Source organism: Balaenoptera ricei, chromosome 8 (genome assembly GCF_028023285.1).
Source record: "Balaenoptera ricei isolate mBalRic1 chromosome 8, mBalRic1.hap2, whole genome shotgun sequence".
In the NCBI taxonomy this organism is placed as follows: Eukaryota; Metazoa; Chordata; class Mammalia; order Artiodactyla; family Balaenopteridae; genus Balaenoptera; species Balaenoptera ricei.
The window spans coordinates 59,578,151-59,600,264 of NC_082646.1; the positions used below are offsets into that span (position 1 = coordinate 59,578,151).

At 53.6% G+C, this 22,114-nt stretch overlaps 1 protein-coding gene across 1 annotated transcript in view; it reads right to left on the reverse strand.

The window, feature by feature from the left end:
• The window catches only part of UVRAG (UV radiation resistance associated), a 364,001-nt gene that overhangs the window by 328,769 nt on the left and 13,118 nt on the right, over positions 1-22,114 (reverse strand). The window contains 3 exon segments of the mRNA XM_059930781.1: positions 6,264-6,438; positions 7,025-7,229; positions 19,851-19,979. Coding sequence (XP_059786764.1) covers positions 6,264-6,438; positions 7,025-7,229; positions 19,851-19,979 — 509 coding nt within the window.

Below are 22,114 nucleotides of genomic sequence, written 5' to 3' on the forward strand. Positions count from 1 at the left end.
TATTTATCTCTAGCTTCTAGCCCTGGGTAGGGGCTAGATAAGCGTCAAAATGTGAAAAGAAAGCTTAGGAAGCTACGCAGCGTTTGCCTCCGACCTCTCCTCAGTGCCCCCTATTGGCCATATCTGGGAACAACAAGCAGAATCATGGAACTGACCTTCAGGCTGAGACAGCAGCCCCACTCCCACCGTCCAAAGGCAGAGGGTCTTCTGGAAAAGGAGTTTCCAGTTCCCTCTCCGAAGGTAACAACTCCCAACCCAAGGCAATGTTCGTAGCATTTACCTAGAGTTGCCCACACACAGCTTAGAGCGAGGCATGCCTCTGCTCTGCACAGCTGGCTGCTAGACACGCTTGCTATTTGCAGGGGGTCGGTTATAGAGCCCGTCACCCCTACTCCACTCCCCTCCCTCCAATGGATAACAAAATGTGAGGATGCTCAAGTCCCTCATATAAAATAGAGTAGTACAGTTGGCGCTATGCATCTGCAGATGCAAAACCCATGGATACAGAGGGCCGAACTTACGTTGCCCTGGGTGGCCCCTCCAAGATTTGGGGCCTGGTTATTGTTCCTGTTCTTAGGCAGAGACGGTGGAGTTCCCTGATGCACAGTAGGTATCCAATCTTCACAAAATTAATGCTGAGAATAATGGCCTATGTTTGTGGGTTGGCCTAGCTTAGCCTGGAGCCAGATGATGAGGGTCATGGCTGGCCTCAGGCTGGGGCTGGTATGGGGCTGAGATGCATCAGAAAACAGGCCTTTCCTCCATCCTAAAGGAAATGTCTGTCCTCTAACCTGGGCTCTGTGGCCTGAGGCTTAAGACCTGCTTGGAGCTAGCCTCTGTTGGCCTCCAGGGCACCTCTTCTCTGCCCTGCCTTCCTCCCCACCGAAAAACTCTGGAGAAGCCAGCTCCCTGCCCTTCCACAGGAAGCCCCACTGCAGACCTCTCTACTGCCACCTCTCAGTGGTTCAAATCAGCAGCCTCCCCAATTTGCACTTGCTGCTCTGCCCTTCAACTCCTTCCTGGCAAATTTCTAGTCACCCATTGAGTCCCAACTCAGGCTGGGGCCCCAGATCAATGAGGCACCCCAGGTTGGATCAGGGGCCTCTCCGTCACAGCTCTGACCACCTGCATATCCTCAGCTGCTTCCAGTGTTTGTTTCTGCTCCCACGCAGCCAGCTCACATCTTCTGGCACAGAGGAATGGTCCCTGAGGTGAGTGGTAAAGACAGGCATTAGGTAGTGGGAAGTGGGAAAGTCACTTTAGTCTCAGGTAGGAAAGGTTCCCCCAGGTACTTGGTACTCATTGAACTGAATGGAATTAGAACAGAGAGAGGTGGCATGTTGTGAGATCCAGGTATGGTATGAAATCACTAGAGTGACAGCAGGCCAGGCCTCCCTCTTTGTGGTATAACTGAGGCCAGGGGCAAGGAAGATGGTTGAGTGATCCATATGGACCTTTCTAGCTCAGCTATTCTAGGACCTTACAGCAGGACAGTAGCCTTTACCACAGGTGGAAGGCAGCTGTGAAGGGGCTCCAGTGAGCCCTGCCTCCTGGTATTCACTCTGTGTGTAATCCTCAAGAGTGTGAGCTGGACCTAGTGACTTGCATCTAATGAAGAGAATATATGGCAAAAGGGATAGGTTGTCACTTCCAAGATTAGGCTATAGAAGACTGTGGCTTCTGTTTGTACTCTCTCTGGTTCTTCTCGCTTACTCTCTCTGATGCAGCCAGCTGCCACGCTGTGAGCTACTCCACAGAAAGGCCCGTGTGGCAAGGAACTGGGAGTGGCCTCTGGTCAAAGCCAGTGAGGAGGTGAATCCTGCCAACAGCCAAAAGAATGACCTTGGAAGTGGATCCTCCCCTGTCAAGCCTTGGGATGATCCCAGCCCGGCTGATACCTTGATTGCAGCCTTGTGTGAGACCCTGAAGCAGAGGGCCCAGCTAAGCTGTACCTTGATTACTGACCCTCAGAAAGTGGACATTGTTGTTTGCAGCTACTAAGTTCTGTCTTTTTTTTTTTGGCTGCGCTGCAGTGGCATGTGGGATCTTAGTTCCCCAATCAGGGATGGAACCCATGCCCCTTGCATTGGAAGCACAGAGTCTTAACCACTGGACTGCCAGGGAAGTCCCAACAGCCACTAAGTTTTGCAGTAATTTATTACACAGCAATTAATAACTAATACACCACACAGGGTTATGTGGGCCAAAGAAGCAAGGGGGAGAGGGCTCAGCAGGCAGCCCGGCGGGGGCGGTGGTCTCCCCAAGTGTCAGTGGCAAGATGCAGATGTGGCCCCTGCAATAACTCATAGAGGACACTCATTTTCATTTATTCATTTAGGAATATACAAAAGTCTGAACATGGTATAATGATCTCATCAAGAGAAAACAGAATACACGAAGGACTAGATTTCCTCCCTGGCCCCCTCTCAGAAAGGCACAAATATATGAGGTTTGGGTTCGGGGAACTTCCGTTCTGGACCAATCTGCTGCTCAGAAGGCCAGGTCCCTCTGTAAACAGGAAATGGGACCCCTTCCCCACATCCACTACTGAGGGTGTGGGTTAAGCAAACCGAGGCCACTGAGAAGTATGTGATTTAGGCCAATGCAGGGTCTGTGCTGGGTCCATGTCGTCAGCTCCCTGAGGAAAACCAGCACTCCAACCAGAACGTGGTGGGGCTTGATAATCCAAGAGATGATTAAACTGGACAGCGCCATTCCCCAGCCTGGGATCACCGCCACCTCCATCCTCTCTCTGGAGGCCAGTCCAGGCTCAGATTTCAGAGACTGGGGCCATGGGGGGTGGCAGAAAGGAGAATTGAGCTTGAATATTCCAGATGTTGATCCCTGAGCTCTTCAAAACGGGGACCCCTGTTCCCTCTGAGTCTTCCCCTTGGCAGAAGCAGCTGGTCCTGCAGTCAAGCGTGGGGTAGCTGGCCATAGAGGTGTTTGTATTAGAGGAAGCTTCTGGCCCCTCATTCCCCAGGGACAAAGGGCAAATAATCTAACTGGCCTGAGTCACGAATGGCTGTCCTTCTTCCGCAGTTAACCAGGACTGAGTTTCTCTGTAATTTTGGGAAGCGGAGAAGAGGGGTTGGCTGAGAAGCCATAAAGGCCCAGATAGGTCAGTCACCACCTAGAGCAGGACAAACTGGAAGTGAAAGAGCTTGAAATATTCACTTTTTCCTTCTTAAAAAAGACCTAACATTGTAATGGTTTAACAAAATTATTATAATTTCTTTTAAATAACCCACAGACACCCATGACGCTTCCACATTTACAGAACAAGAAGCACTAGAGAACTTGGTAGAAAACGATTTGCAGCTGGTTCCTCCCAGAAGCTGGCCCCTGCGGACAGGCTCAGTTCACTTCCAGGACCTCGGTCTCCGGGAGGCCGAACTTGGTCTTGTGCTGGTCGAAGAGCTTCACCAGGGCTTCCACGTACATGGCGTGGTACAGGTCGATGTCCTGCTGGGTCGGGTGCTCCAGCTTGGGGGTAGTGATGGGCTCACCCACTGCAGGGATGGGGCAGAGGCCTCTGGTTAGTCAGTGCCATTCGGCCCACCCTCCCTGGGCATCCACCACAATGCCGATGGTAGCGACCCTGCGCTACTTGCCAGCCACCTGGCAGGAACTGTGCTGAATGTACTCCATTTCAGGTTGTCCCTTTTACGGGTGAGAAGACTGGGGCCCAGGGGTATGGGAAGGGACCTGCCCAAGGCCACATAGCCACTAAGCAGCAGGTAGGATCAAGTCCAGCTGTACCCACAGTACTCAGCTGGGAGCTCCTGTAAGAGGTGTGGGATCAGGTAATGGCTTTGCTTTTGCCCTGCTCTGGGCACGTCACTTCACCTCTCTGCGCCTTAGTTTCCTCACCTATCACATGGGGATCCTTCCTTATAGGGCTATGTCACAGCAGTGAAAACCCAGAATCCTAACCACTAGGACACCAGGAAACTCCCCAGTTTTCCATTCTTAAGGTGAGGAGCAAACTCCTTCACACTGTCCACTAGACCCTGTCCCTCTCCAGCCACCCTGTGCATGGAAATGTCCCTGCTGCCTCACAGACATCAGACCTGGTACGGGATTTGTGTATAACAAGAGTCAAGGGTGAGTCTGGGTCGTGTGACCTAAAATGCAGGAAGTTGATTTCTCTGGAAAAAGTACAAAGCAAAACATCTGGCCCTGATAAGAACTCAAAGTATCTATGTGAGCTTTGGCCCCTGAAGTCCATGGCTTGCGGCCTCCATGCTCTTATGTGATCTCTAGATTGTGAACCATTAACAGATACACACAGACACACATACTCCTACAATAGATAATTCTTTGCAATCCTCTAAATTGTCTCATATGAACGCAAAACAACACAGCTGGGGGCGAAGTGCAGCCAGTTTTTTTGCTACACTTCTCACAGGCTTCTGCTCCAGTCATATTGATTTGCACCTGTTCCTCAAAAATCTATACAGTCTCGCTGCAGGAACCTCATTTAGGCTATTGTTTCTGACAAAAAGTCTCTTCCTCCCCTCTTTTTCAGGATAATTCCTATTCAGTTAATAGTGTAAGAGTCACAGGGACTTCCCTGGTGGCGCAGTGGTTAAGAATCCGCCTGCCAATGCAGGGGACACGGGTTCGAGCCCTGGTCCGGGAAGATCCCACATGCTGCAGAGCAGCTAAGCCCATGCGCCACTGCTACTGAGCTCGTGTGCCACAACTACTGAAGCCCGCGTGCCTATAGCCCATGCTCCACAACAAGAGAAGCCACCATAATGAGAAGCCCATGCACCACAATGAAGAGTAGCCCCCGCTTGCCGCAACTAGAGAAAGCCCGTGCACAGCAAAGAAGACCCAACACAACCAAAAATAAAAAAATAAATTTATATAAAAAAAAAAAGAGTCACCTCCTCCCTGGGGTCCATTATGACCCTCCAGAGCACCCTGCACATCCTCCTCACACCCCTTATTGGTCTTTGCTGTAAGGGGGTCTTCCCTGATAGACTTGGGCTCTGAAAACACAGAATTGCTGAGTCCTGTTTTCTCATCTAGCACAGCTTAGCTCGGTGGTAATGGAACTATCCCCCTATTCCCCTCCCCCAACGATCATTCCCATCAACACCCAAACAGGTCCACGTCCTCATGGTTCAGAGCATGGACATCAGAGCCAGGGATGGGTTTGAATCCTAACTCTGCCACTAAACTAGCTGCGGCACCCGAGTTCAGGGTCTGGAGGAAGGGGGGCTCACCCACGGTGGTGATGGGCTTGGAGTAGGGCACCAGCCCCCAGGTGTCGGAGGAGAAGAGGCCTCGGCCATGGAAGATGCACGGGGCGAAGCCAATGTACTTCTGGAACTTTTTCTGGACCCATCGGCCCCAGGAGCCCTCCTCAAAGATCACCTGCTTGTACACCTCATTCTCCCCGAAGGAGTAGGTGGGAACCAGGTCGGCTCTGGAAGGGAGAGGCCAGGGTCTGTCATAGCCCAATCACTGGCTTCAGTTCCTCCTGGCAGCCCTAGAGGCCCCAGACACCAGCCAAACTCCCCTCTGTCAGGTGTGTACAAGAATCACCCGGGGGACCCCAAACCACATGTCGCCTCCCTGCCAGATGGGGACAGGCCCTCTGCCCCTGTTAGTGACTGGGGAGCATGTCAGGGCTTTACAATGTGGCCCTGACCAGGTCACTATAGCTTCACTCAGTTTTCTCAAATGGAAAATGGGGATGGCATCCCTACAGGATTTTGCAGGAGAATCAAACGGGACTGTAGAAGTAAATGCACTTTGTCCAGTGAAATGTGCTGAACAGGTGGCTATCCAGAATGTACCCCTAGAAAAGGTCAGAGAAATCCAAGCTGCCTAGCTCCTCTCTGCCTGTCCTCAGGGTTACCCCTCCAAGAAGCCTTCCTTGATATTTCGGGCCACAACATCCTCCTTCCTGGCCTTTCACTCTCCTAGCTGCATGACACGCTCTGGCCCTGGGGCACAGCGCTGCCTCTGGGCGTGGCTGGCCTCTCAGCCCACCTGCCAGGGCCCAGGAGACCCAGGCTGCACCTTTGCCCGCTCGGCCGCCCAGCCTGAGCTTGGGCAACCCTGGCCTGAACCTCTGGGCTCCAACCTCCCCTTCCCCACAGGATAGCTAACCCCCTTCTCTGCCTTCCTGGGGTCTGGGTTCTGCCTTCAGGAGGCAAGGAACGGCTGCCCTGGGCTGCAACAGCACAGAGCTGTTGAGGGGTGTGTGCATGCGTGTGCACACATGTGTTCTGGGAGGCACTCACCCATGGCGCAGGGCCAGTTTCACAAAGCCCTTGCGATTGCGCAGGGTGACTGCGTTCTTGCCGGGCATGGAGCTCAGGGACTCGGCCGCGCCCCCCACCACGATGATGATGGCATTGCCGCTCCCATTCTTTGAAAGCAAGTAGTCTATGGTGTCCTGGTTCACAGGGCAGATGCCTGGGGAGTGGAGGGGGGACACACAGTCAGGGCTGCCCATGGATGCACTCCCTACCCCCTGCACATGGTCAAATATAGACAGAGCCGTGTGCCTGGGTCCCAGACCTAACCCAGCCACTTAGAAGTATGGCCCCACGTAAGCCATTCTTTTCTCTGAGCCTCAGCTTACTTATCTGTAAAGTGGGGACAATGACACAAGGTTGTTTAGGGAATGCATTCATTTGGCAAATGTTCCCTGAGGTCCTAACTGTGTCATGCTGGTGCCAGGTGCTAGGGAATCCCAGTAAGTCAGGCTGGTGGGGATCAAGGTGGGTGGAGAATGAGAGTCATGGACAATGATTAAGTCGTGCAAAGGGCAGCACAGGGGCTGGCGATGCCCAGAAAAGGGGTCAGAGAAGGCTTCCTAGGGAAGATGTTATCCTAGTTGAACCCTGAAGATTGTATGAACAGCTCTCCCACTCAGCCCTGACCCACTGTGCCTCGGCAGGCCACATCTCCAACACAGGACCAGGCACCAGGACACGGTGGGTTGGCTTTCTGGCCAACGGAGTGGCTCAGGCAGGGGCACGCAGAGGTGGATTCTCACCTCCAGACATCAGGTACTCCCGCAGCACTGGCATCCGGAAGTTGCCAGCCAGCGTGGCCAGGTAGGGCCTTATGCCGGGGAACTTCTTGCTCACTTCTGTGGCCTCCGTGCTGAAGTTGCAGAAGGCACCCAGGCCCATGATGCCATGGGGGTGGTATCCAAAGATGTAGTTCCTGGTGGTCAGCAGGTTGTGTGTCTTCACCAGCTGCAGGGAAGACCTCAGGTCAGAGGAAGTTGGCCAGGAGAGGAGTACTGGGGTATACCCAGAGGTAGGGGAGGCACTAGATCTGCCCTGGCCCTTGGAAGCCTGGGCCTGAAGGACTGGACTGACTCTTTCGTCCGACCTCAGACTCTCATCACTGGGGTCTCAGTGCCGGGTACTTGGAAGTCACCATTTGGACTTCGAGTCCCTGGGAAGGGGGTGGGAAACTTTCTCCCTCATTCCCCTTATTTCTCCAGCCGAACACACCAGGTCCTCTTAATTGCACTCTGCCAGCCTCCTGCATTCCCTCCCTCTGGGCCCATCCTCCTCACCACAGCCAGAGTGATTGCTCTAAAACCCCAGTGCAACTCCTGTCACTCTCAGATAAAGAGGGATGTCCAGCTTCCATTGGCATAAAGTCCAAGTCCCTTTCTTTGGCCAGAGAAGGGACAGTGCATCTGGCCTGAATGGAAACCTCCTCCCAGGCAGCCAGACTCAGCTCAGGCTCTGATGCGGGAAGCAGAAGGACAAGCCACAGCCCTTGTGCCAGCCACACTGGGGGCAGGGGAGGTCAGCTGTACAGCTGGAGTAGCTCACCTGCGGTGCTATCAACAAAGCTGTCCTGGGATGCTCTAAAGGATGATTGGCTTCCTGCCCTGGGACTGGTGGCTTGGATGGTGGGTTGGATGTTGCAAAGTTTCCCTAAACCCTGAGCAGCAAGAGGCACCGACCCAGTATTACAGGAAACATGATGGGATGGGGGGTGCTAAGAGGGATGGAGAGGATGGGCATCTTGTTCAGAAAAATATCACTTTTTTTTAGGATTAGAAAACTAATGAATAATCAGAGAATTTTAAAACTATGGGAAAGTAGGAAGAAAATCCAAAGCGCCTGTCACACCTCCATCCAGATAAACCACTCTGACATGTTGAGCTTTTTTTCTACTCAAATAGACACATGTTCTTTTTTAAAAACCACAAAACTGAGGTCATATGGTTGATATGATTTTTAAATAATTACCTCCCAAGCATATCATAGCTATTTTTCCTTATCAGAATCCCTCAGTAACATGTCTTCTCATGGCTATGCTACATGGAATAGAATTGTAATCAAACCCTGACTGATGGGCCTTTAAAAAGCTTCTAAAATTTCCCTCAGAAATAATGCTTCCATAAATACCTTATTTTAGTCCTCATGTCTGCTTGCATTCTTGAGACAAACATCAAGAAAGACAGTTCCCGGGTCAAAGGGTATGACCGTTTTGGTCCGGTGGGCTGCCCTGCCTCTGCAGAAGTGGCACTGATGACATTCCCACCTGCAGTGCTTCAAGGTTCCCCCTGCCCTGCGCTGGTGCCAGCTGGAGCAGAGCCCCTGGCCACCGGCAGAATGTCAAGAGCCTGGGTTTTCTATGACGCAAGACTTGGGAACTCCCTGACTGAGGGGAGAACCTCACACTCAGTTTGGGGGGTGTGGGGTGCTGGTGGTTGGCCTCCGGGAAACTGAAATCTGAATCTTCAGGTGATGGAGGCCAGAAGGGGAGGGGAGTGAGGGTGGCTGGCACCCCTCCCAGCTCTGTAACTGCCAGTACGTGTGACTGTGAGGAAGACCCCCTGTGTCGTACCCTGCTGCTTGGGGCATTTGTACTCTTTCTCCCGTTCTGCCTTTGGCGAGCAGATTAAAGCTGCTCAAAACCCCAAGTGATCCTTAGCTGCCCACCACATAAATGGGGAAGAGCAGCAGCTGAATCCACGGCCAGTGAGGTGGGGCAAGCCCAGCTCTACATGAGCTTCGAGAGGTGTTTGTTCTGAGGTTTTGCCCCAGAGAGCAGGTCTGCCCTACCGCATTAGCTCTCGGGAAAGCCAGAAGGAAAAAGCACCTTGTCCCGGTTTCCATGGGCGAGGAAGGCACTGAGGTGAGAGCGGAGGCAGCCAGTACCACGTTGGAAACTTGCTCCTGAGCTGATGGCTGGGCCTGGGAGCCCCCAGCACAGAATGGGGTGGAAGACCCCTGATCTGGGCCATTCCTTTGATTACAAGGTAGAGACTAAGACCTAGAGAAAGGAGTTGCTGCTTCCCCGGAGGTCACAGCAAATCATCCTCCACCTCTAGACTAGGCCACCCAGCTGTGCTTTTCCCTGGACCTGGGATACAGATGGGCCAGCTGGTGGAACCCTAGCTAGCTCCTTAAATCATTTCCTCCCTCCCCCAAGCCTCTATCCGGTGGGACATTGGTTAAATGAGGTGCCGTGGGGCACAGTGCAGGTTGATGGCCCTTGGTGCAGCACCCAGAAAAGTACGGGCCTCTGATACGGCTTTGATCTGTCTTCATGCCACACTCCCCTCGCCATGGGTGGACAGAGTGTCCATTCAGGAGGGAGGAGGGAGGCCACTGCTGATGAAGGCTCTGTTGACATACCTGCTCTCGTGTCCCCTGACTGTTTACCCATGGCAAAGTCTCAGCCCGAGGGGTTGCCCAGGTCAGGCCCGCTGGCTGACATGAGCCTGGGACACATTCCTGGCAAGTTGCCCCTCCCACCCTGCCTCCCCGGGCAGGTAGGGTGTTCAGATAGCCTTGTCCCAGCCTGGCACCATACAGAGGAGGAAACTCAGAACCAGAGAGGAACGAAGACTCGCCTAAGCTTACACAGCAGGGCACCACGGCAGGGGAACAAAGGAATGAGAACACAGGCCCTGAAGCAGACACAGCCTTGGTTTCTATACCAGCCCTGCTACTGACTTGCTTTGTGACCTTGGGACAGTCCCTCCTCTCTGGGCCTCAGTAGGTCCATCTGTGAAATGAGGCAGATGGACAGATAGGTGACTGTAAGCTCAGAGAGTGTTTCCTAGTCTCTTCTCCAAAGATCCTGCCCATCTCTCAAGGAGAGGTGACCCGGGCACTGCCCACTCCTCTTCCAGGTAGCTGGTGGTCCTGGTGGCTGCTGTTAACACATGAGCCCCACCTCTGCTGGGAGAAGGGATGCTCTCTGGGCCAGCTGAGCTGCTCTGGTGGCAAAGAGCAAACAGCTTCACCAATAAGGGAGTGGGGAGGGGTGGGTGGGCACAGTTAGAAATCATTACCCAACCATTGGCAAGAGGCTGGGAAAAGCGGGTGGGGCAGGAGGGTCATACATGACTCCACAGAGCATCAGCCCTGACATCAGGTCACTAAGGCCAAACCCTCCATGCACAGAAGAGGAGCCTGAGGCCCCAAGGGCAGGGGCTTGGCCAAGGTCAACCAGCAGGCAAGAGCAGAGCCCAGGTTGAGGCATAATGCCTCAGGCCCAGCTTGGCTTTGGTCCTGGTGCCTAGGGGCCCTCCCAGGGCCAGCTCACACGTGTCATGTGGCTCCAACTCCCAGCTGTCTTCTTGGAACAGAGGTGAGATAAGGGACACGGGGTTTTGTTTTGGTTCTTTGGGAAGGGCAGAGATCAGTGGGGAAGGGTACCTGTCTGTCCCAGCACTGACCAACGGTCATCAGGTCATCCTGTTCTGGATGGGGGGAGCTATTGGCCTTGAAGAGGTTTCCTGAGGGGCAGGCCACTCTGGGGCCTGGCCCCCAAGGTAAGGGCCCTAGCAGAGAGAAAGAGTACATAATCCCTCACATCCAACCATAATTTACCACTTTTTATCATACGAACAGCTCCATTTTACAGATGAGGGTAATGAGGCTCAGTGAGCTTGAGAAAGCATGCCCACGGTCCCATGGGCAGAAAGTGACAGAGTCTACCAAGATCCATTAGAGGGTGAGCCCAGCCAAGGGCAGGGACCAGGGCTGACTCTTCTGTGTCCCCATGCCCTGCAGGAGCCCAGGAGTACACGGGGAGCAACAGTGCTGGCCAGTGAATAGAGTGACAGGGCAGGACCTCAACCCAGGTCTCCAACAGCAAAGCAGAGGGAGGAAGACCCATGGAGTGGGGCTCAATCCAGTGGGGAAATCTGGGATTGGATCTCTCGCAGAGAAACAGGCAGTAGGGATCCAGTGGGAAAGAACCTGGGGCCTGGATTCTAGTACTAGCCCTGGCATGGAGTCGCTGTGCAATTCGGACCAGTCCTTGTCCCTCTTTGGGACTCAGTTTCCTCACCTCCAAAATGAGAGGGTTGGGTCCTATGATGCAACACCCTCCCAGCAACAACCGCCTTGGATTCCTTGCAGCCAGAGAGATGGGGTCAGGGAAAGGGAGGAGCAGGGATCCTGACCCCAAAGGTCCTGGGAAAACTGGGATCAGGCTGGAATGGGCAGAGGGAGCTGGTCCTGTGAGTGCAGCGGAGAAATGTAGGGTTACCTGGCCACCTCCCCCAGGCAGCATGCCAGGATGTCTCAGTTGCTGACTCACAACAGCAAACATACACCACCCTGCGTCATTCACACTTCCGCACACACACACGCTGCCTCCACTTTCAAAATTTAGTCTGGTGGGATCCAATCCCAGATTTCCCCACCGATTTCTGCCGGGTTACCTCAGCAGCTAGGGTGTGCCGGGGCTGGGGTGCTGAGTGAGCTGGCTAGGCAGGTCTTTCCCCTGCAGGGAAAACCTTCAGGATTCTGCCAGAGTTACCCACAATCCACCAGCGTCACCAACATGCACCAGGGCCCAGATGCCTCTGCCCTGCAAACCTAGCTCGTAGACCACCAGCAGGAGGTCTGGTAGAATGTAACTGAAAGCCAGACCAAGCCACTTTTTATCTTGTCAGGACCTTGAGTTTGGCCCCAGAGAAGACAGGTGCTCAGAAAACCAGTATGGGGGACCCAGAGCAGCTAGTGGTGCAGGAGGAAGGAAACCCAGACATCAACTTGGTCTAAACCAGCTTCATATGGGGAGACTGCACCCTGGCTTCACCCAGGGTCAGACTGCACTGCTTTTCCTGCCTCCGTCCTCCAAGCCTGAGGGAAGCCTGAGGATTCGTCCAAGCTTGTTTCCTACAGCTCTGCTGCATAGGGACGCAGCATGCTGTGGTGGGAAGAACCCAGACTTTGAGGCAAGACAGCAACTGGAATCTTGGCTCAACCCCCTATTAGCCTCATTCTGTTGTGCTACTTTCTGACCTTCAGTTTCCTCTTCTGTGAAAATGGGATAAAATTAATACCCGCCTTACAGGGTACTGTGAGGGTTAAAGGACAGACTCCTTGGGGAAAAGTGCTGGCTCCTAGAAGCCTCCCAATAAATGGAGATCCTCCCTCTCCGCTCCACCTCCTCACCATCCGCCACATCCCAGGCTTCTTCTCAAACTCAGGTGCTCTCATTGTTTTCCCTGACCCTTCAGTGCTACTTAGCTTCAGGACGGAGTTCCAGCAGCAGTGCCTCCAGAAGCCTTCCCCAAGCACTTCTGCAATTAGGGCCTCACTCTCCATTCAGCGCCCACCAAATTTTCTGGGCCCTAATTCCCATGGCCAGGACCCCCAGTGACCTACCCATGACTGACTGAGGGAAGTGATATTTCTGTAAGAGCTTCAGAAGGAAAGAAAGCCCTTCACACCTTTTGCTATCCTTGGTTCAGCCCAGATGAACTTGGACTACCTTAGTAGTATTGCTCCTGATAAATCATTTCCTTTTTTTTTTTTTTTTTTTTTTTTGGATGTGCCTTGTGGCTTGTGGGATCTTAGTGCCTGACCAGGGATTGAACCCAGGCCACAGCAGTGAAAGTGCTGAGTCCTAACCACTGGACCACCGGGGAATTCCCAATCACTTCCATTTTAAGTTATGACTTTAATATTCACTGAAAGGCAGACAAGCAATGGCCATAATATCTGCTATTATACCTGCTCCTTACATCACCCAGGATCTCAGTATCTGAAACACCTTTTAGATCCAAATGCTAGAACAACTCTTGTTTCCCCAAGGAATAAACAAACTTCTTCCTTTCTCAAAATGAGGACCAATAACGATCATGTTTCCCTTTTTGCCTTGGCTGCCAGGAAGCTCAGAGGTGACCATGAAGCTCAACCACTGCAACTCTGTTGACCCTTATGGGTGAAATACTTGTATATTTTCCCCAAAGTCCTGATTTTCCTTTTTACCTGTTATAGCATTATACGTATCCTAAATTGCCTCAAATCCTGCATAAAGTGGGGTAGAGTATCAGCAGATGCTCATAGTGGGAGATGTCACATGGTTCAACCCAGCACATCTGGTCACTGTGCATGGGTGGGTTAAGGCTTGAAGTCAGATTTCCCATCCATTCCCACCCTCCCAAGATAACACCCACAAGTCTTTACCTGGATGGGAAAGTAGTCTCGAAAGTAGCGCCACACAGCCCAGTTTCGGACCCACTGTGACCTCCTGCCACCTTCCAGGGAACAAAATACAGTGTTGGGAAGGAGTAGGAGTGGGAGAGAGTGATGTTCAGGCAGAGCCAGTGTGAACCCCTGAGCTAGGGGACCAGCGCCCTATACAGCATTCTCCTCCCTCCCCCGGGCCCCTTTCCAAGTTCATTCCCTCACGTTTTGGAAACCCTGGATTGAGTGTGAGCTCCCGTGAGGACCACTATGTGACCTCACAGCCACTATTAACCTCCCCCCTCGCCCCCCATCCAGAACCACAGCCTGGCTTAGCCCAACGCTATTCACATAGTAGGTGCTAAGCAAAAAAGGGGCAGCACCCATGACGAGGAACTTCAGCTTGTGCAGGAGGGAGTGTCCCGAGGGCGAGGGGGTGGGGCAGGGTGACTTGTGCTCTTACCTTTCTTGGGAGTGTTCCAGTCAAACACCAGCCAGGTGAAGTAGAGCACGGCAACCAGCCAGCAATCGGTGCAGAACGTGTACATGAGGATGACGCTGCAGGCCACTCCTGGGGGGAGGCAGAAGGCTCCCGGTCAGGGCTGTCCTCCCTGGGTGGGCTTCAGTCCCCTCTGGGCAGGGGGTCACCAAGTGATTGAGTGTTTACCATGGCACTAAGCTAGGCACAGCTGGGGCCCTGGGCAGAGGGGGCCCACAGCCACGGCGGGGGGCGGGGCGGGGGGGCAGGGGAGGAGCCGGCTCGCGGGGACTTGAGCCTCATCTCCTAGGCTCTGATGGGCTGTCCCGGCATCGAGGGGCACGTGGGCTCCATGTTGTCTGGGCAGCAGTGCCAGAGGTGGTGGATGTCTTGTGAAGCTGTCCTTAGAGCTGTTCTTTCTGCCCCTCCTGGCATGTTCTCCCCACCTGAGTGCCCAGCATAGTGACTGTGGACGAAGGGAGGGACCTGCCAAGTGCCTCTCTGTCTCAGGACTTGGGCCGAGTCACTGTCTCAAGTGTGGGGCAGCGTGACTTTTACCCCATTTTAGAGATAACACTGAGGCTCTAGGGGGAGGTAACTTGCCCAAGGTCACCCAGCAGAAATGAGGCAGAGCCAGGATTCAAACTCAAGTCTGGGGGGCTTCCCTGGTGGCGCAGTGGTTGAGAATCTGCCTGCCAATGCAGGGGACACGGGTTCGAGCCCTGGTCTGGGAAGATCCCACATGCCGTGGAGCAACTAGGCCCGTGCGCCACAACTACTGAGCCTGCGCGTCTGGAGCCTGTGCTCCGCAATAAGAGAGGCCGCGACAGTGAGAGGCCCGCGCACCGCGATGAAGAGTGGCCCCCGCTTGCCGCAACTAGAGAAAGCCCTCGCACAGAAACGAAGACCCAACACACCCAAAAATAAATAAATAAATAAATATTTAAAATGATGTGAAAAAAAAAACAAGAAACAAAAAACTTTCCTTTAAAAAAAACAAAAAAACAAAAAAAACTCAAGTCTGACTATTAAGTCCAAAATCTGTACCAAGCTTTAGAGATTCACTAAAAATTAGAAGCCCCAGACTGCCACTGAAGGGACCTGGGAGAGTGGGATTCCTGCCCCAGGAGGAGGGCTGGCCCCCTTCCAATATAACCAAGCACCAGGCAGTCCTAGGCCAAAGCCCAGAGCCCATCAGTCCCTCTCTCAAAACCCCCAGCGGGACACTTGAAGACTCCCTGGGGCCAGCTTCCAGTGGTCCCTTTATTCTGGGCCTGCCGGCCATAAGGTTGAATAACCTGGCACAGAAAGCCCTCATCAGAGCTTCTATCCTTCCAATTTTTACCGAGCCTTCAAGGCTAAGCTCAGACCTCACCTCAGGAACTGCTCTCCAGTATCATACTATCCTCCCACACGGACCTCTCATCTCTGAATTCTCCACACTAGGGGGCCACATCTTCTTTGCCCCCTGTCACTTAGCACAGGACCAGGGGCAACAGGTACTCATGCTTGGGAAAAGCATGGCCTCCGTCCAGCATCCCCTCCACTGCCTAGGAAGGGAAGCCAACCCTGGTTGCACACTCTCTGGTGGGCGCTGCACTAGTCACAGGTGCTCTAGGGCTGCCTGGCTTTGGATTCCATGCTCTCTTCTTCCCACCGTGCTCAGCCTCCTCTGGTTTCCTGAGGGAGAGGGGAGGGCCGGACACAGACACTCTATGAGGCTAAGGGCAGGAAAATGGTGGTCCCTTGTCATCCACAACGCGGTCCTGTTCTAAGCCTCTGAGCTAGTCTCTCCCCAAGGTAGCTAAAAGTGGTACAACTATCTTGGGAGAGGCAGTGAACATAGAGTGGCCAGGTGTCCAGTTTTTCAGGACCAGCTTAGGAGTGTGACGTCACAGATAGGGAAGGTGAGTCTCTAGGGAAGCATTTGCAGCCTGTAAAACCCTGTTAAAGGCAAACTGTGAAGTACTTGAGGCAGCTTGGTGGATGGCTATGACTAAGTTAAGACCACTTACAAAGTCACTCACATTGTTGAGCAGTTTGCCTCTGGTCTCCATTCTTAGGCCTAGAAAAGGGGTCACAAGCCCCCTAGACTCCACAGGTATCCAAGCGCCTTCAGCAGCTAGATGGATGCTCCAGGTGGGCCTGGGCAGGGCCATGAGGTTCGGGCTAGGGTCTGAGCAGCCTGGAAACCTAGCTGCCATCAAACGCCTAACTCTGGCTGAGGGGTAGCGGGATCAGAGGGGGCAGAGCCCCAGGCTGCACTGCCCAGATGTCTGGGCTCTCTGGGAAGGTGGGAGTCCCTACCCACTGTCCTCACTCTGGTGCTAAGGCAGCCTGGGAGGAGGAAAGAGAACAGATGGAGAGTCCAGAGACTGCATTCTAGTTCTGGACTTTCTCAGCTGGGGGGCCCCGCTCCCTCTCACCCCTGTGTGTCCACAGCCCCTATCATCTGGCTCATCGTTATCTGCATCCCCCATTAGACTCCTTCCAGCAGACGGCCCTTCAGCCCCTGAGCTCCTTGGGAGCTGGAACCAGGTCAGATGAACATCTCCAGCCCTAGCAACCAACACAGGAAAGGTTTATTGAGCAAAAATGAATTAAACCCACCAAACAACCTGCCTTTCTCAGAGTCTAATCCCAGTCCTCTGAACAGTGGGCTCCCTGATCTACCCCTGGGTCATGCGGCTGCAGCAGGAACCAGCCCCCCTGGGGCCAGGAGATGCAAACAACTTCTGGCTCCGCATGCAGAAGGTTCAGGACCCACCTTTACAATCACCCCACCCCACACATCACGGTCAAGCTCGTGATTCAAAACTCTGCTCCCCAAGGCCCGTTAGCGGGCAGCCTATGGCTGCTCACTGCAGGGACGCAGCAGTGGAGCCCAGGAAGAGCATGGACACGCTCTTCCATGAAGCCGGGGCCCTGCCGCTCACTGGCCATGGCCCATCCCTGAGCCTCGATTTCCAACAGGGTATTGGGAGAATGACATGAGATAGTGTGTGAAGAGGACTTAACACAAAGATAAGTGTCCAACCTGGAGATCCATGGGCTTGGATGGGGAAAAAAACCCAACATCTTAATTTTCACCCATCTCTTATAGAAATTTAATGTTTCCTTCACTTATGAATGTACCAGACCACAGCAGTCTTAGCAGCAGCCCCTGGAGGCAGTGACGCCAATAGAAACCAAAAATTTTTCCGTACCACATTTATGGCAGTTGGGGATATTTTGAAAAATCATTTATTCTCATCACTAAAGAATTATAGTGGGATTTCCCTGGTGGCACAGTGGTTAAGAATCCGCCTGCCAATGCAGGGGACACAGGTTCGGTCCCTGGTCCAGGAAGATCCCACGTGCCGCGGAGCAACTAAGCCCGTGCGCCACAACTACTGAGCCTGTGCTCTAGAGCCTGCGCTCTAGAGCCCGCGAGCCACAACTACTGAGCCCGTGTGCCACAACTACTGAAGCCCACGTGCCTGGAGCCCGTGCTCCACAACAAAGACAAGCCACCGCCATGAGAAGCCCGCGCACCGCAATGAAGAGTAGCCCCTATTCGCCACAACTGGAGAAAGCCTGCGCGAAGCAACAAAGACCCAACGCAGCTAAAAAAAAAAAAAAAAGAATTATAGTAATGATTATGCCTGCTGCTAGATCTTTTTATTTAATGTAATAACAAAAAAGAATGTGTCACTATATGTGGAATTCGATGTCTTAATGTGTACATATTTATATTTTAATACCATTGATTTCCTTTGAAATCCAGTGTACTTTGTAGTACACGTTTAAAAACTCTGAATAAGGTTTATAGTCTTTACCAGAATACCAGAGGGATCCGCGGCACAAAAAATGGAGGAGAGTCACTTTGTTCGAGAGGGAGGCCCATGGGGCCACAGCAGCCTTTGCAACTCCAGGCGAGCGCCTGCCAGTAGATTTGGGTGGCAGCAGGAGCGAGTGGCCAGGGCTGCTCAGGACAATAATTAGCAGCAGCTCAGCACACCTGCCCATCCAAGCAGGCCTGGTTCCCACCTACACAAGGGCTCGGGAAGATGCTGGGCCGGTCTCCGGGCTGTGGTTAGGCTTGATGGATTATTAACCTACAGCTTGGGGCCAGTCCCTGCCGCATGCTGCATGGGTTGAGGTTCTACCAGCTCCTCAGCTCCCCATCAGCCAAGCTCTGACTCACTAAGACAGTGGGATAGTGGTGGCTTCTGGGTGCACATGGGGACTAAGGGAGCTGGTACAGCAGACTAGGCAGGGGCCTGGAGGCTGGAGTCCATGGGGTCTTGTTCTGGTCCCATTACTTCCTTCTCATGTGATTCTGGGCTAGGCTCTTCCCTCACTGGATCCCTGCTTCTTATTTGAAAATGGAGGGGTTACACGGTGCTCTCTACTCCGGGATTCTAAAAATTGGCCAAGCAGGCCAAGTTGGAGGTTTGAGCCCTCAGGGAGCCAGTTTAATTTGCTCTGTTCCCTAGACCAGTGTCTCTTTATCTTGTTGAGGCCCATATGCCTCTGCAAAAATCTGAGGACAGTAATTGTCCTTCACCCCAGAAAAATGTGAACATACTTTCACATATAATTTTGCGCCTAATTTTAGGGGTTCACAGAACGCCCTAAAGCCCGCTCTTGGTCCTCAAGGTGAAGACTGGCTATTTCAGACCAGGTCCACTAATTCCGGACTCCCTGGTGAGTGCTCTGGGCTTCTGCTTAATCCTTCACTCTGCCTCTGAATGAGCTTCACCATCTCGGAGAGTCACGGAACCTCTGTGAGTCCCTATTTCCTCACCTGTGAAGTGGGAAGTCAAGGAAAGACAGACACATCAAGTGCCTGGTCCACTGAGGGGGCTCTATAAATAGCAACCCCCGTCCCATCCCTCTGCCCTGCCAAGGGAGGGAGCGGCAGCTGCTGCCCTGGAAATGTGGTCTCAGAGGCCCCCATGCCTGCTGGGAGGACGCGGCTCAGCACTGACACGGTAATTCCTGGTGATCCCCATTGGCCTGAACGATCCTGAAGGGTGGGCTGCCCAGAGAGACTCACTCACAGGCTCTGGAATGTACTCTACAATGCTCGGCAGCAGGTTTGTCTGCCCTGAGGTGCTGGGGAAGTCACTTATTATGCTGAGGACACTGGGGCCTGGGGAAGAGGAGAGGCTGCTGGGAGAGCAGGGCCTGGCCCAGGCCAGGGGCCCTTTCCTCCTCCTGGACAACCTACGGTACCCTGACCCCAGTCTGGATGGCAACCCAGGGGACGGGGGCACCAACCTGGACCTGCAGGAGAAGCAACCAAAGCACTGACGTGGGAGGTGTTGAGAGAGAGAAGGAGAAGCCTTGAACGGGCTGCAGGAAGCAGCTGGGGACCGTGTTCAGCAGAGGGTGGCTGAGGCCTGGGAGGGGGCTCCGAGGGCGCTTCCCAACAGCAGCTCCCTACACTGGGGGCCCACCACGCCCTGGCCCCATGCGACACGTGAGACAGTGTTTTCCTCACATTCAAAATGAGGAAACTGACTTTCAGGGAGTTCAAGGAACCTGTGTAAAGTCATAGAGCTTGTTTGTGGTGGAGTCAGGACTCGATCCCAGGACCACACCACCCTAAGGCAAAGCAACATACCTGTGGGAAAATGTCTGCTGGGAGGCAGGGCAGTATGTGGGAACAGCACACACTTTGGGGGTCCTATAGACCTGGACCCAAATCTGTGTGACTTCGAACAAGTTACTTACCTTCTCTGAGACTTGGGCTTTTTATCTATAAAATGGGAAGCATACCACCACCTCCCAGTGAATCTTGGTGAGTCCTCATGCATACCTGGGGTAGAGCACTTGATCGGGGACCCAAAAGGTGGTAGGTGGGAGGATGCTTTTACCCCTCACCTCTCCAACATCTGTTGGGGAGGTGGCCCCTGCCTGCCCTCACCTTCTAAGCCCCGGCTTACCCAGCATGAGGAAAGACAGGACCCACTGGAGTACCGAGATGACCTGTAGCTGCTTTTCCACCTTGGACCTATTGAGCCAAGTGATGGAGAAGAGGTCCTGGAGGGCGGAGAGGATGCTGGAGCCAGTGCCTGCGACAGAAAAGAGATGTCAGCCTGTCCACCCTTCCCTCCAGCCTCAGAGTCCCCATCACCAAGTTATCTCCCACAGACACCTTCCCAGACACGAGAGGAGCACGGGCCAACACATCAGACAGATCTGGGCTCACATCCCAGCCCTGCCACACAACAGTTTTATATTGATAATTCTGGGCTGTTCACATGCTTCGCTTCCCTGTGCCTCAGTTTCTATATATACCCAGCGGGAATGATGTCCCCCCTCAAAGGATCATTTTGGAGAACAAACAGGGTATCCAAAGAGGCTAGGGGGAGGCTTGCCATAGTTGCCAGTTTTCTTCCCTCCCCTTCACCCCAATCAAACTCCTGTCTTTATCCTTTATCTGGATCTAGTACAAATATTTAATCTTTGCTCTCTGTGTCTGTGAGGCCAAGGACAGAGGGCCAACATCCAACCTGCAATGTTTTTTTCCTCCAAGTGTACTTTGCGCACCCCCAATCCTTGACCCACTCCCCACCCCTGTATCTCCAGGACTAATACCCTTTCCCAGTGAGCTGAGCCCTCCTGCCCCACCACCAACACCACCGATACCACCTTCAGAGGGATTCACACTTTGCGCTTCATCTCAGTGCCCAAAGCTTGGGGCCCAGAGAGGAACCAGCCAGGAACCTCTGCTTCCAGTGGCCAGTGAGCTTCGGGACACTGAGGGCTGCAATTCTGTTTGCTACCAAGCAAGTGCCAAGCCTATAAGTTAGGACAAGATGTGCCCAGTTAATTGGCTCTGTGGCCGTGGCCCCAGGATGACGCCCTGGACTCCAGCGGCTGATGGGCAGAGGGACCGGAAAGCCTGGTGATTGCAGGAGAGGCAGCGCTGGGGAAGAGCATGGGCGAGGCTCCTGACATACCCCATTCCTTCTGGCAGCCGAACCAAAGGAGTGCCCCGCTTCAAACCTCCACATGTGCTGAGCCCCAACTGCACGCCCTTTGCTAAGCACATCTTCACCGAGTGCCTACCTACCGTGTGCTGGTCAAACACATTCCTTCACACGACCCACTCTGCCAGGCCCCCCGCTGAGTCACAATCTTGTCCTTGAGGGTCTCGTGACCTTTCACCCTTACTGCGGAAGTGGGAGGGCGAGTGGTATAAGGGCTTACACTCAAGCCCTTGTGTTTCTTCAAAATCTGTATTTCAACAAGGTTACGGCAGAGATTAGAAAGGGACACAACCCTCATCTGCCGAAAGTTAACAATTACTTTGACTTTCGGGAGGCAAGTAAATAACAGCAGGCCTCAAGGCAGACACATCAGTCCTGCCCCCTTCACCTGGTCTAACGGAGCAGAGGGAGGGGGCTCGGCATGGCAGAAGAGTCAGATCCCAGCGCAAACCGTGGTTCCACTCACTGTGCGACTTCAGGCAAGACCTCGAGGGCGCACAGCCACACCCCCAGAGCATGGCGCACACCGGGTGCCCAGTAGCATCTACCGCTCCACAGGACACCTGGGGCGGAGGTGGTAGTATGTGAACCCACCGAAGCAAATGAATAGGCTGGGCTACACAGGCATGCCAGGGGTTTAGCACATAACTGCTCCTTTGCCCTCTACGTAAATATCCTACCATCACAGCCGTTTCTACCTTCACACTTTTCCAACACCCCATCCTGGAGCCCGAGGGCCCTCTGGGGTCGTCTGGTACAGCCCAACTGAACATTTGGGGAGGCTGAGGACAGGAGCACTGACTTGTCTAGGGTTACCTAGCCAGGGCCAGAACCCAGGATTCCCGCCCCCTGCTCAGGGTACAGCAGGCCCAAGGGTGGCCTGTGCTCAGAAGTGGGGAGAGTGTACTGGGTGAGTACAGGCGGGAGGGAAGTGAGGCCAAGCATAGGCCTGAACCCCAATCCAAGGGCCGGCCTGCCAAGTCATTCCCTAGCCACTGGGAATGTGCGGGATGAAGGGAAGCAGGGGCCATGGTAGGCGAGTCCCTGCCCTGGGTCTGGGGCAGGCTGGTTGCCTTGGTTGCAGAGAGGATAGAATGTTCTCCAGCACCTTCCTACTCAGAGTCTGGTCTCGGAGCTGTTTAGAAATGCAGGGCCCCACCCTGGATCTACTGAACCAAAATCTGCATTTTAACAGGACACTCAGTCCAAAGTCT